This window comes from Grus americana, chromosome 14, assembly GCF_028858705.1.
Source record: "Grus americana isolate bGruAme1 chromosome 14, bGruAme1.mat, whole genome shotgun sequence".
NCBI lineage: Eukaryota > Metazoa > Chordata > Aves > Gruiformes > Gruidae > Grus > Grus americana.
The window spans coordinates 18,543,014-18,557,858 of record NC_072865.1 but is presented as its reverse complement, the minus strand read 5'-3'; the positions used below and the strand labels follow the sequence as shown (position 1 = coordinate 18,557,858).

General features: G+C 42.4%; 1 protein-coding gene across 1 annotated transcript; it reads right to left on the bottom strand.

Moving 5' to 3' along the window:
* Positions 1–1,150: 1,150 nt before the first annotated feature.
* Positions 1,151–14,165, bottom strand: NPM1 (nucleophosmin 1). The gene is made up of 11 exons (XM_054841946.1): positions 14,008–14,165; positions 13,146–13,225; positions 10,020–10,139; positions 9,118–9,211; positions 8,415–8,518; positions 7,863–7,924; positions 7,328–7,382; positions 5,940–6,029; positions 5,102–5,203; positions 2,484–2,558; positions 1,151–1,507 (listed from the first exon to the last, which is right to left on the bottom strand). The coding sequence occupies exons 1-11, from the start codon at positions 14,069–14,071 to the stop codon at positions 1,469–1,471; spliced, it is 885 nt and encodes a 294-aa protein (XP_054697921.1). The 5' UTR covers positions 14,072–14,165; the 3' UTR covers positions 1,151–1,468.
* Between the last annotated feature and the right edge of the window lie 680 nt (positions 14,166–14,845).

Here is a 14,845-nt window from a genome sequence, read left to right as displayed (position 1 = left end):
AATCTCAACTATAGGAACTAATGTTTTTATAATAGCAAACCTTAAAAAAAAGTAAAGACTCCATGCCCCATTAGCACCACCCAAAGGTTTTTACCAGGTCTCGTGAAGGTCTAAGACCTCAACTGTGCAAGTCCTTCAAGGGGAAAAAACCCTCAACCTGCTGAAGTCTGCTTTAACGCCCTTCTGTTCTCAAGTAAGGTTTTTCTGCTGTGAAAAAGAGAAGCCAGTTGAATTCTCACACATAGCAAGGATTAAATCAGTTTAATAGTTACCATACAACTGCTTAAACATTAGTATTCTTTCTGTCTTCATACCATCACTGCAGTTACTACACATCAACATGGCATTCAAGCATTTGAAGTGATACAGCATTTAGACAAGAGCCTTGATGAGTTCAGTGCCAGGTGCGATATCCATGTTTTCCTTCCCTTCATCTCAAGAGCCCTTATATCTTGGCATTTCTACTTTGTATGACAACCAAGAATGGTGCAAAAATTTATTTTAACTCAGCCTTAGTATCCTTGGTAGGCAATAACTGGTGAAGGCCCAAGGAGCTGCGATAGGACTACCTGCCCATCTGAGCTTTTGGGATTTGCTGGATTAGCTCCTCATCATTCCCAGGAATGTATCCACTGGCATTGATCTCCCCAGGCACACCCTACAGCATTCGAGCTAATTCTCTTCTCCACAAAACCCTCACAGCAGTCATTATGCGAGACAACCTCAGAGGAACAGCACAGCCAGCAATTCCCAAATCAAAAGTATTACATTTTACAAGTGGAGTCACAAACCCTACAAATTCAGTTGTTAAGAGAAACCATAAACCAAAGAGTGATGAAGCAGGTCAGAAACTGAGAAGCAGGAAAGGCTGTTTTAGGCAATTATACAATTAGTGGTCACTTCCAGACAAGAATAAAGTCCCACTTACCATTTAAGTCTTCTCACCAATCATCTGCTCCGTAGCTGTAAAGCTCATAGAATTGGAGTAAAGTTGGTTTTGAAGTTAACCTAAATGAGACTATCTGATGTGTACTTGGTAAAGAGAAGTAGCTAAAATACTTAGCAGTAGCTCCTATGAGAACTTTAACACCCTGTTTTCTTCCGGGTTCAATATGCAGACAACCCCCAACCCATAAAAAAGAAACGATAGTACTTTATTAAAATACTAAATTTTATTTTTTTTCCACGTACATTTAGTCTCCCCACCATTTCCATTTGTCTGACCACCACCACCACCATGCCTTATCAAAACATTCCATACATACTTAAAATGAAGCTGAGGGTGGAGTCCAGTCTTTAAAAACTAAACAGGCATTTTGGACAACACATTCTTGGCAAGGTAATCTGGATGACATTTATCAGACACGGTAGGGAAAGCTCTTTCAGCATTTGTAAAAAGGACAGCCAAATAATGGTTACAGAAGTAAGAGTGCAGATTTTAATGAACTGTTTAAACTGTTTTCTTTTCTTACAGAGTCTGTCTCCACTGCCAGAGAGCTTGAATGACCTGGAAGTGTACACAAAAAATTAGAAATTGAAATCCATTTTTCTAGTTATTTTCAGTTTACCATCTTCACTTTACTCCACAAAATATTGACATTAAATTACAAGAAAAAAAATGCATTCCTTTCAGAGAAAATCAAGTCAAAAGCAAGACGTTAGGTCCTTCTGCTAGAAAACTTATTCACTCAGTCACAATAATAAGAATTCAGTGAAGGTATAAGTGAGAGGATGGGTGTGGACCAGCTAGGCAAATATTGGCTGAACTCTGCCTACCCTGGCTAGGTCAGACCAACTCCAGTAGCTGAGGCTAACTGCTTTTAAACATTCCTTCAAGAACCTATCAATTTGTCTATCAGACAAGTTTACTCTGAACCACTGAGGGAAGCAGGAAAGCATAAGGAATTCTGTCACTGGAAGAAAGTTTTAACTTACAGGAATTTTGATAGGGAAATCCAAGACACATTTTAGCCTAGTGTATGTTGAGTAATAACTAATTCAGAAACTTGCTTCCTGATACCACCTTTTGGCTTGCCCTCTTACAAGAGTTCAGTTGACTTTGGGAGAAAATGTAGTAAGAAAGCCATAATCTCAATCGCAAAACAGTTCCCCCTCCCAGACACCCTCCCCAACAAAAGGCTGAACAGCAGACTGGCCTAGGTGGCCAAATTCAGCAGCAAGGAAAACCACAGCTCATTTCCTTAGCCAATATGGTGCCAAAAGGAAAATTCTGTGGGTTTAGTAAGCAAGAGATAATTTACCAACCATATAAAAGCTGGAAAAATGTAATAAAATATTAGCTTTCCCATCTTAGCCAACTAAACCCTTAAAACCGTTCCCATTTATTTAATTTGAAGTATTGTTCGTGGTTTGTAACCCTTTGAAACAGTCCAAAGCTTGTAAAGATTAAGAAGTGGAAAAGAATCCCTAAGTCAGGTTATAAAAGTTTTTGGACTTTATCAAGTTCCAATAAATTCAGTTACCTTCTGGTCCTCCGTCCTGAAGCAATTCTTAACATAGTTGGCAAATTTAGGTTCCAGCTTCGGAAGGGAAGAACCCTATTTTGAAAAAAGCAAGCTTTAGTCTATGCAGGTCATTTAATGATTCCAATAAATAACTTACGAAGCTTAAACCCTTTGCAATACACATGGAATTTTACTGAACTCACCTTGCAACATCCCAAACCAATCTGCTTTTAAACCAGTTTTAAAAGTTTGCTTCTCTACAGTACCCAGGTATTTCTCACTGGAGTGAGTGCCTACGCACCAAAATGGCTGTACAAGCATCTTTGCTCATGCTCAAAAACCTAACAGCAAGCATTCACCACTTAAGATAACCTTGTTTATAGTCATTCATATTCTATTCAGATAAACTAGAACTAATTCCATATTTATGAATGCTTACTACAGCGTGCAACTTGAGACATTACTATCCTTCACAGGCTGGTTTTCAACTTCGGCTCTCTAAAGCAAAAAGTAACTGATCTCCCACCTACCTTTCAAGACACATTCTACTAGATTAGTTCTATGAATTAAAAGAACTGTTCTAGAGACATTTGCTTGTATGTCAGAAATTGTCTTTGGACATACAAAGCAGACTCAGGAGTTCATGGATCTAGGTTTACCTTCCCGTCTTTTCCTATCTCCAGGCTCAATAATACAGTACACTATTTTAAGAGACAGTGATTTACTTTCACATGCCCCATGAGTACTATTTCTCCCATTTTCAGGGTACATCAGTTGAGATATACCTAACCAAGTATGACAGTACACTTAGCTGCTACACAGCACATCACAGAAGACAGCAAATTTATGTTCAAAGGAAACAAAGCTACATTAGGAATATTTGAAACTGCAATACCGCAACCAAAAGCTTGGATATTTGGACAATGTCTTACCCCTGGATTCTGTCAAGTAGCGATGCTTTTCTATTAGCTTGTTCACATGTATTTACTACATAATGCAGCAGTTCCACGCTATTAATTTAGTAAAATTACTGGTTTTTTTAAAAGCTGCTAACTTGCTGACTGTCAGCTAGAAGCACTATTGTATATGGCAATGCACAAACCTTTTGCCTTACTAAGGTATGCTCTAGCACCATCTTGGAAAACATTAAATTAAGCTGCCTGCTATTGCTTCTACACATTTGTGCTTACAAAGCATTTCCCAGTAGAATCACTCTGCAGCAACAGAAAGTATATTCTACACCTACTTGCCAGTTATCTGGTCTGCATGCTTCCCTCCACAGGGACATCTGTCTCCTGTGAGCAGCACAGCTGCTTCTGCTTACACTGCAGAAACAACACTAATCACAGCTCCTCTGTGCCATGCAAAAAAACCACCATAGCATCTACTGGATCCAAGAGGCTAGTTTGACCTAGCGGAATGATGCCATCCATCACTGTCAGCTTCACAATTCAGGGACACACATTTTGATCCTGATCACAATCTGTCATTGCTCACTCTGCATCCACTACATTGAAACACTTTTTATCTTATTTTGTATTCTGGGACAGAACTGCCTCAAAATATTAAGAATCTAAGTGGAAGATAATCCGAATTCTTTAGATGACCTTTGATTTTTGATTGCCACTGTAAGGGAGGGAAGTTTTATCACCTCACACCAAACTAAAGAAAACCAAACCAGAATTCTTCATGGCACCAACATCAGCCAAAAATAAGTCTCTGGTTCAGCCACAAATGAGCATACTATCTATAAGCACAATCGTGAAGTAAAACCAGAACTTGTATAGTTTAGATGTCAAGCCCTCACTACCACCTGTTCCACAGTACAGGTGTGTACTCAGCTGCACCCCTAGCTAGCACACAGGTTTCCACACTTGGCTAAGGGGGAAAGAATTGCTATTACCTGCTACACTGTTACCCAACCAGCCTATAACTAAAATGCAGTTTTCTTTTTTTAAACTGAAATAGCAGCTAAGGAGAATATTCATATGCATAACTGAAGTGCTAGTTAAAACTGACAGCAAACCAGAAGCTGAGTGACTGCCCTGTGACTTTCAGAAGATGAAACATCCATTGAGAGTGAGACTCAATTAACCCCAGATCTCCAGTTCAGAAAGCAAATGCTTTCAGGTCTTCATGGATTCATTAATGCATATCACAAGCACCTATCTCCCCCTTCTGGAAGTTATAAAGCCTCACACATATCTGGATATCTAAGTTGGATGCTGCTTTAAGACCCAGGTATTCCAAGCATGTGAAGAACTCTGCTTTACTCTAGCTGCCTAAAACGTGTACACTAGTTAAGACACCTTTAGAATAAATATCACCCAAGGTTTGTTGCTGTGGTTTTTGTTTTGGTTTTTTTCCAAATTTTAACTGAGACAGTTGACTAAGAAATACCAAATTCCTAATCATTACTACTGGAGGAATCAAAAAACCAAGTGTTCTTGTTTCTCCTGAGTACAGAGACTTCTTTTTATCTCAAGTGAGTTTTCATTTCTCTGAGCTTCAACATCAACATACACTGATAACAGCGCAGCAATCTGTGTCATGTAACCATTTCTTAAAAACACCCAATTCTTTGATCTGTGAAGTATAAAAATAAGGCTGAGAAAGATGAAGTTTCCAAAACTCACCTTATCTACAGACGCCTGCATTTTTGCTTTAATCTCCTCTAACGACAGAGGGACTTTTGGTGTTTTTGGAGTTAGAGATTTATCCTTCTTGGAATCTGGAGTCTGAAAATTATTCATTTCATTAGGAACTTGCACATACATAAAACTACTTAGTACACAACAACAAGTTTTCTAAAAACAAGAATGTTAAAACCTACCATAGAATTTATACAGAATAAAATAACTATCATGTAGATACTTCAGACAGTTTTCAAAAAATCACAAAGTTAAATTTGTGCTTCCAATACATTACTCAGAACCAAGGAAAAGAACAACATTTAAATTTGGAGTTACTACCATTAGCACAGCTTGCATCTTAGACTTCTGGGCAGGTGCCTACACAGCTCTTTCTCCCAACAGAAATGAAACTGAAATTAGCCCAAACATTGAGTGATTTGCAGTGTACTCCACAATTGCAGCCAGATTAGGTCATGCTTTAAAGAGGTACACATCTGCACTGCTTTTCAGATGCTATCCTGTCATCCTTCCCACACTAATTTCTGTATCGACCTTCCTGGCATGCATGTTCGAGTAAAACAAGACTTGTATTTTATCCATGGGATCACCAATACTCAGAAGGGACAACACATTTGATTTCGCATCTCGGCTGTTGTAGTTATAGATTGATCACTGAAGAGTGTCACAGGGGAACATGACGCAATGAACAGGATCCCCAGTGTGCTTCATATTAAGATTAAAAAACTTAAAGGTTAGCACATTATTTGAAGTTACTGTTAGGCAAGAAAACTAGCTTCCACACTAGAATAAACATTTGGTTTACTCATTTGTCTTCACTCACTTTTGATTTAGATGCTGGTGTGGACGGCTTAGAGTCTTTTCCATTTTGCTTTGCTTTCTGCATATTTTTTCCTGAAGCCTCACGGACAGGCTGAAAAGAAAACACTTAAGTTCATTTGCCACGAAAAACTGCTAGTAAACATTAAGCTTGTTAACACAATACTCCAGACTTAGTAACATACATACTATTTAACCTCAAACAAAACCCCTCTCATTTGGCATTTCACACAGAAACATTATCTGGGACATGCGTGGGCAATGCCACTGTACATTAAGAACTGCATTCTTAATTCCTGTATAAATCAAGGGAACATTTTTCAGCCACACTAGATTTGATTAGATGGCAGGCAATCTGCAGTTCAGATTGTCTTTACCAGGCTTTCAACTATTGTGCACTATCACCTAGAGAAATTCATTAGGACAGAGCAGCATATTTAATGTTTAACTTTATTATGTTTGTTTCTAAACAGCAAATTCAAACATATAAATTCAAGCCAAAGTACTTAAATTCAAAAAATTACTACCTTCTACCTCTGCCATTACCAAGTTGTCTTAGTTTATTTTACCACCAGATGGCACTCAAGGGCTGATGTAATTTAGCATTTGAGCACTTGGCTGCCTGAAGCAAACCTTTTCCAATGGGCTCACACATTTAGATTTTTTTTTAATCAAAGGTTAAGTTGCTAAAAAGACCTATTTGACAGCATGTAGGACTAACTGAAGTGGCAAAGCACAACTCACATCTTTGAGCAGGATTTTGTTTGCTGCCCAAGAGCCATACACAAAAATCACACCAGTCTGACAACTGCACATGCGCATATGCATGAACCCAGCCACCCCTGCAGCAAAGTAATTAAAACACGGATTGGATGTGCACACTGAAGTGTTCTAATCCCATTACAATTTCTTTATGCAGACTAAACTAAATCCAAAGCATCCCATTCACACATTCCAAACAGCTGTGCTTAAACTCATCGATCTAAGGCACTACCTGCCCAATTGTTGTCATCCCTTGTACTGATATCTAGTTTATTATAGAACAGAACACTGCACATGGAGGACACCTCAATTAGCTTCTGCATCATCATAAACGCAGAGTTCAAACCTCAACAGCTATCTTTCTTAGGCAAACACAGCTCTAAACCCCTTTCTGCTTTAGGGGTCTTCATATGAATCCTCAAAGATGACTCAAAATCAGGACAGTAAACACCTATTAGTAAGTTAAGAGGTGTTAGCACTTGCTCCACCCATCTGAATAAACTTAGCTGCAGATATTAAGTCCACCTGATGTTAGCACTCATTTCCTTTCAAATTCAGTTAACAGGCTATTTAATCCTTTGTATGCGAAGAGGGTCACAATGTGTATGTGTATATATATGCGCCACTTACTTTCTTCATTGGTGTTTTCATTTCTTCCTCATCATCCTCTAAGTCATCCTCATCGCTACAATTAGAAAGGTAGTCACCATAACTCAAGATTCATACTCACAACTTGAACCACATTCCCCCTCCCCCCCAATAAAAGGTTTTATTCATGAAGGAAGCAAGTCACCTTCCCAAATCTGCTCTACCTTATTTTAACACGTGGCAAGGTGTTAGGCCAAATACTCTACTTACTACTGTTAAATCAGTTCAATGTGTTTCCTTGTTTTGATACTGAAAGCATGTATCTTAAGACTTCCACTACTACTAATAAAAAAATTCTAAATTTATTAAGTTAATGAATTACATGAAACTAAGTTTTATAACCCAATATGACATATTTTAACAACACTAATTTAACTGCATTGCAGAGATAAACGAGGTAATTCTGCTCTTTTGTAGCCAAAAGTAGCTTGCTCACTTAACATCCAGTTATGTCATACAATTCACATTCTGAAAGTTAACCCTGTTTTTCAAAATACATTATCAAAACAATACATACTCATCATCTTCCTCCTCATCTTCATCGTCATCCTCATCATCTTCTGATAATTTTGCTTTTTTCTTAAAAAAGATCAAGTATGTGTCAATACCATTTTGTCTTAATTAACAGTAACCTTGATCCAGAACAATTTGTGGCATATTACAATATTACATATTCCATCAATTTAGCTCAAATCCAAGAAGTTACAGCTGCCAAGTCAAAAGCTATTGACAAATTTATAGCACGCCTGAGCATACAAACCTTTCCTTCTACACTACAGAGCTTCAATCAGCATTTAAACTTGCATTTAAACGCTGATGTTTACACTAGAATCTGCACACACTCAGTTACTGTAGTGGACAAAGCTTCCACATAGAAGTAGCATTCATATTAGCCCCTCCAGCAAAGCTTTAGAAACTATCTATACTTAACAACAAGTACTAAATTATGGAAGTGTAAAGACCCAAGTACAAAATAATCCTTCTCCACTGATAACTGCTTACTCCTACAGGCAGGTAATACCAAACCAGTAGAAAATTCTGCAGACAAGCTGATTGAAAGTATATATACCTGTGGTGTTTTAGCTCCTCCTCCACTGGCTGGTCTCTTTGTCGAAGTGTTCATAATTTTTGTATCATCTTCCTCGTCGTCTGATTCTGGTTCTTCCTCTAATGCTGATAAAATGATGGCAATGTGTAAAAAATTCACCTCATTTAACAATAGCTAAAGCAAGACTGCTAGTAAGAAACAGAAGAGTATCACCCACAATTCAACAGGCAAGGTTTTACTGAGGTACTGAATTGACAAGAGGAAGCTTCCTACTAGTGATCTAACCACTGAGATCAGACACTTTTCCAGCTGACTGTATGTACTACTACACTGAAATCCAAAATGGGTCAATAACCATCCATACACTGCCTGTAACATTCCTCACAGAAAAGCAGCCATAGAAAGAATAAAATTTTTCAAATTTCTGCTGTGAGACAGTAACACCAGGAACCCAACACCCATTTTTAAGGGGAGAAATCAGACCTCTAACTGCAAGGCTGACAAACTCCCCTTATCCATACAAAACAAGAGGCAAGAAAATGTACGCAAGCATTTCCCTGAATGCCTTTGTCCTACAGTTACCTCATGCCTCTGAGGACAGCGAATTAAAGATGCAGAGGGTCAGTACCAGAGAAAGTACCGCTTGAGATACCAGATACATCACCAGTTCTGCTTGTGCTGACAGGTAGCAAGATCACAGATTAGTAACCTGAGTAACACATACCTACAAGATGTTGACCGCTGACGTAAACAGGCCCTGAACCACATTTCAACCTCAAGACCACCGGTGGTGTGATCTCAAAGCCACCTAATGAAACCTAAGAAAAAAAGCATTGTTATTTATTCAAATATTAAAGGCAAAGCATGCTTAACAGACAATCTATTCAAATGAAACCAAGAGCACCAACATCTGTGACTCCAAAGCTAACAGTTACTCCAAATTTGCATCTGACAGAATATTCCAGAAGTTATTACAGTCAATAAGCCACAACAGGGTTCACTATACTCTCGTTGCCTATCATAACTTAATCGCCCTTTTCAAAGCCAGACCAATCCACATTTGTTTCTACTCCTCTTGGCCGCAATGCCAATTTGAACATTATCCATCGCACCTGCCCCCAGCATTGTGCAGTTCCACTTGTACAACATCAGCAACGCTGATTCAAATTACATTCCAGATGGCAGGAATGACAAGTAGGGTGCCCTGACATCAAGAAAGGGTTGCAGTCATCTTTAGAATCTCTTAAGAGCTTGGGACCTGCAGAAAAACTCATTTTTCTCACCCAGGCTTAAAGAAAGCAACGCAGGCTATAGATGCATCTGCTTGCAAACACATACATTTGTATACATAGAGATGACATGCATAATTACTGTAATTTCTTGTAAAAAACCCCATAATTCAAACAAAAGCCTATCTTCTCCAGATGACTACAATAAGTTTACTAGGCACAAAAAATATATTCATGCTTAGCTTGTATTTACTATACATGCCAAAACTGCACACTTGTCTGAACCCATTGACCACTGTGCAGTTTCACTAAAATTCAACCAAAACATTTTCTAATTTGTCTTTTTTCTCACCTGAGACCAAATTTATTAGTAGTTTTTTTAAGTTCCTTTACTTACTGTAGGCTGCACTGACATTTTCAGAGATGCCAGTACTACTTTAACAGGGTTGCCTTCATAGTCCAATGCTTCTGCTTCTACAACATGTAATTCATCTTTAGCTCCAGCCCCTAAAGTAACCTGTGAAGTAAAGAACAGTGCACATTCTGAAAACCTTCCCAATTACTTTCAAGTCTTTTAAACTCTGCATCTCTTAAGACTGAAATTGCTATTTCTGACTGCTAACTATTCAGTTGCACTCCTGCCCAAGCCAACGCCCTCTCCTTCCCCATAACACTCACAAGGTGCAACTCAAGGCATGTGTTTTGATGAGAGTGAAAAGACCTTTTGCTACTGGATTATTACACTGAGATCAGTCAGTGACAAGTCCAGTCAGCACTGAAGCTGGCCCAAGGGAGGAAGTACAAGCACATGCCTAGAAGGAAGGGAAATAAAACTCTACTACAGAATCACAGCCTTTACCCTTCCCCTTCCTGCCACGTTTCATCTGCCAATTGCTTCACTTTATCACACTACACACTTTTTGCTTACTTGACATTCAATGAGGAGTTAAATCTGCTCAGTCCATTACTGTCACTTATGCATATGCCTTCTGCATTAATTCAGAGCTGCTGTCCCAGAGCAATTCAAAACTCAAGTGCCTGAATTCCTTACACTGGGTACAAGTCTGATTCAAAAGTCATAGCTGCAGGGAGGCAAATGAGTGACAGACATGGGGCAGGCCTGAAATTCCAGTTCTCTGAACCTCTGGCATCCGAGTCAGGATTACATGCAAGAGATGTGAAAACCAAGAATCACTTTAAGTACTACAATTATTCCTGAGACAAGTGAACAGGGCGCTGTTTCCCTTCCCAATGCCCACGAAAAAGAAAGCTATCCGCGCTCCATGGAAGATGCGGGTGCAAACACCTCAGGCAGCAGTATACTAGTCAAATTTCCATTCTCTAAGAGCTGCGTTTTAGGCAGGCTGTAATGATCCAGACAAGATACATCAGACTGAAGGCTGAGAAACAGGGTTTAGGATCCACTACTCCTGGCAAGTTTTATTACTGTAAATAAGTGAAATTGCTGCTCTGATCTCACCTCTCAAATGGGGTAGCAACAACACTGAATCACTCAGATGGTGCAACTACCCACCAGGACAAGAACATGCCCTCCACCCCCAGCCACTCCTGTCATTTGCCCTTCAAGCAATATTACAGCACTTACTGTTAGTTTATTTACTGAGTGTCTGGCAAGTATCCATTCACATTCTTTAATTTCTACACTGAAGGAAGGCACACTGGCAATAAATAGGCAATGAAGCAGTGACCATCCCTCCCTGTTCTCAGCTATCATTAGGAAGACATTTACAGAAACCTTCATGCCACTTTCTACCTTTACACTCATCAATCCTCTTCCCTTTTGACTTTTATCCTTTTTTTTCTCCCCACTTCTTTCTGTACCTCATATCCAAGTTCATCATCACATCTGTATCTTAACTGACCTTATGTGACAGTTAATCTTTATAAAACATCTAGTCTTTTATCAGGTGCACAGATCAGTCACCAGGAATTTGCTACCTTCACATTTTATCTTCCATCAACTCCTTTCTCTGCTTGCCAAGACATTTGTTTGTAGCTATGTCTAAAATCTTCAAAGCCTTTTAAGACACTTCCAGTTTGTCATTTGTTATTTTAATGCCCATTTCTCCTGTATATCACCTTTCGTCTTTAAAAAGACAGGTTATTGAATTAGACTTTGTCCCCACAACCCTAAAAACTAAGCACTGGTATGTGTCCAACCTGCTTCATCCCCCATGAAGAGCACGCAGCATCAGAAGAGATGCTATAGGTAACTTGCCAAAAAACAGGATCTTTGGATAAAACCATACAACTCAAGTATCACTCAGTGACTCCTTTCATCTGTGTGACAGACATTCAGATATGAGAACTATCCGCACGAACTTGTCCTATACATACTTTACTGCTATATTCTTCCCTCAAAAGAAATTCTAATTAAGAACCAATTAGTCATTGTTAAGTCCAGGCTGTAATTTTCATAAAAGGCAAGAACTGAAGGCACATGATTCACAAAACTGTAATGCCTACCTATTAAAGTGTTGTAAGTATCACTGTGAATAAGTTTGGAGAGCATTATTATGCAAGTCTCCTGTAGGAAGCAATTCTACTGCAGGAAGTTATCCACAATTGTAATGCTCTCTTGTTTCCAGGTATCATTAAGGTATCTCTTTGCATTTAAATAAATACAGTAATAAACCATGAAGCAGAGAGATGCCACAACTCTTTAATTCCTTTCCTGTGAAGTTGTGGCATATTCTCTTTCTGCTAATCAAAACTAACATCCTTAGCCCAGAACAAAAGACCTGAAATACTGTTTCTTGCTTGCTGGGGCAGCGGAAGGATCCAAGGACACATCTAAGAACTCTCAGGGTACAGGCCCTGATTTGCAAGAGTATTGTGCTCAGTGCAGAGTCTGTGAGATGGATTACCTGAATGAAAGACAGTGTTTGCCACTTACATCCTTAGAGAGGGAAACACTAAGGACAATAAATCAAAACATATTAGATGTTTTGTTTTCTAAATCCCACATAGATTTAGTTATTAGCTGCTTATGAAAAAAACCACAAACAAAAAACCTGCACTGGAATTATATTTGGGAAATATATGGAAAAGCTTTTCAAAATAAAGTTTCTAATAAATTCTACTAGAATGTGCCCGTGCATCATTCTGCTAAGTCTATCCTCCTCCTACGCTGCAGCACTTGAACTATTGCATTAGGGATGTCAGTGTGTATATTCTGGCCTTTAATTCCATTCAGTACACATTTACTAAGCTACTGTGAATTCCATTTTGAAACTTTTCCATATTTGTATTGCTTGCTGTAAACAACAAAACATCAGTGGATATTTTAAACTATTTGTTTTTCAATACAGCAAGTAAGTGACATGGTATGCTCCACTCCCAGTAAGACCTTACTATTTAACAGATTCACATAAAATCACTTGTCACTAAAAGAAACAAGTTTAATAATAAGGAAAAAAGCTACACATTAAAAAACTTACTTCTCGCAACATCACATACTACTACTTAAAAAATAAAAGCTTAGACACTAAACAATACTTGCCGTTCTCAAAGACAACTGATGCTCATTTTCTTCATCGTCTACTTTGAACTGATACTCCTTGTCTGCTTTGAGCTCGCAGCCTGCAAAAAGACCATTTAGATATAAACGTACCGGTTTATTTAGACGCAGGTATTTGCTAACCACTTGTTATTTTAGAACTTGCTGCTTCAAGACTCCGTACTCGCACAGAAAACCAACGGCACTTCAGGCTCAGGAGAGAAACGCGTGGGGTGGGGAAAATCCCAGGCGAGCCCGCGGCCTACTGCCGAGCACGCAGCTCCCAGCGCGGCCCATTCAAGCCCATCCGCCAGAAGCCCATCCACGTTCAGCGTCCTCCGCCGCTGCCCGGGGCTACGCCATCTCCCGGGACGCCCAGCATCGACGGCCGGGCCTCCCCCGGGGCCGGCGGCAGGCGAACGTGCCACGGCCCGCCGCCCTCCACGTGCTCCACCTCCCGCCGCGATACCATGTGCTCCGCGGCCGCCCGCTGGCTGGGCGCTCCGAGCGAGCCCGCGTCCTTAGGAACGGGCGGGCGGTGCGGGGAACAAAAGCGCGCCACGCCGGGCCGGGCCGCGCCGCCGCCACGTGCGAGCAGCGCGCCACGTGGGGCGCGCGCCGCGGGGGAGCGCGCGGCAGTAACGGCGGCGGGCGCCGCGCGCCCCCTCCCCCGACAAACGCCCCCTCCCCTCTTTCCCCCACCCCCCCGCCCCGCCGAGGCGCAAGGCCGGCACCAGGCCGCGGCCCCCCACGCGGGCCCCGCCGCCTCAAGCCGCTCCGCGCTCGGCCCCGAGGCCTGAGGGAGCGGAGGGGAGGGGCCGGCGGGTAACGGGAGCGCGGGGCTGGGGGAGCGGCGGGCCGTTACCGAAGAGGAAGGTCTGGGGGCGCAGGGGGCCCATGCTCTCCATGTCCATGGCACTGTCCTCCATCTTCTCGGCCTGCTCGCGCGGGAGGAGCGGGGCGGGATGCTGCGCTGCGGGCGGACGCGCACTAAAGGAAGCCGCGTGCCCGCCCACTCCCAGATATAGCCCGCGCGCTCTCGCGAGACCCATGTGCTGGCCACGCCACCTCGGCCCGCCGGCCCGCCTCTGCGCACGCGTCGTCCCGCCCCGCCGCCGCGCGCTCACGCGGAGAGGTGGTCGCGAGCGCGGCCCTCGGCGCCCTTCCGGGCTCGGGGGGCTGCGGCCATCACAAAATGGAGGCGGCGGCGGGGCGGTCTCGTTACCGCGCACTCCGGAGCGGCCGCGGGCCCGGAACGGGCCGTCCGTGGGCGGCTGTTCTCTCACGCGTGGGGCCGGCGTGGCCTTGCTAGCACGCCTGGCGGGGAAAGGGCGGCGAGCGCCGCCCAAACAGGTGACTGCTTGCCGCTATAACCTGAAGGGACAGGCCGGGCAGCGGCGCGAAATGGCTGTCCGCGGGCGCGTACGGCCGCCGGGCGGGATGGGCCCGGCGGCGGAGGGTCCTGCGGCCCAGGGGAGGCGCAGCCTGGGCGCTCGGCAGCTCGCCGTTCCGCCGCGCTCCTCAGGCGCCTCCCCGGGCGGCTGACTGGAAAGCCCTAGGAAAGGCAAGCCGCCCTGCTTGGCCGTGAGCTGGGCAGCGGGGTGCCGCGGGCAGTCCCCTCCCTCAGGAGGCTCCGAGCCCAGCACCGCTCGCTCACCCCAGGGGCTTGCTGGGGCAGCAACGCAGCAAAAGGCTCAATGTAA

Coding starts and splice junctions, on each gene's coding strand:
- NPM1 (XM_054841946.1), bottom strand. CDS start 14,071: ATGGAGGACAGTGCCATGGACATGGAGAGCATGGGCCCCCTGCGCCCC. Junction 10,140..13,145: donor ATCAGTTGTCTTTGAGAACG/GCAAGTATTGTT, acceptor TTTACTTCACAG/GTTACTTTAGGGGCTGGAGC. Junction 7,383..7,862: donor GATGAGGAGGAAGATGATGA/GTATGTATTGTT, acceptor TTCTAATTGTAG/CGATGAGGATGACTTAGAGG.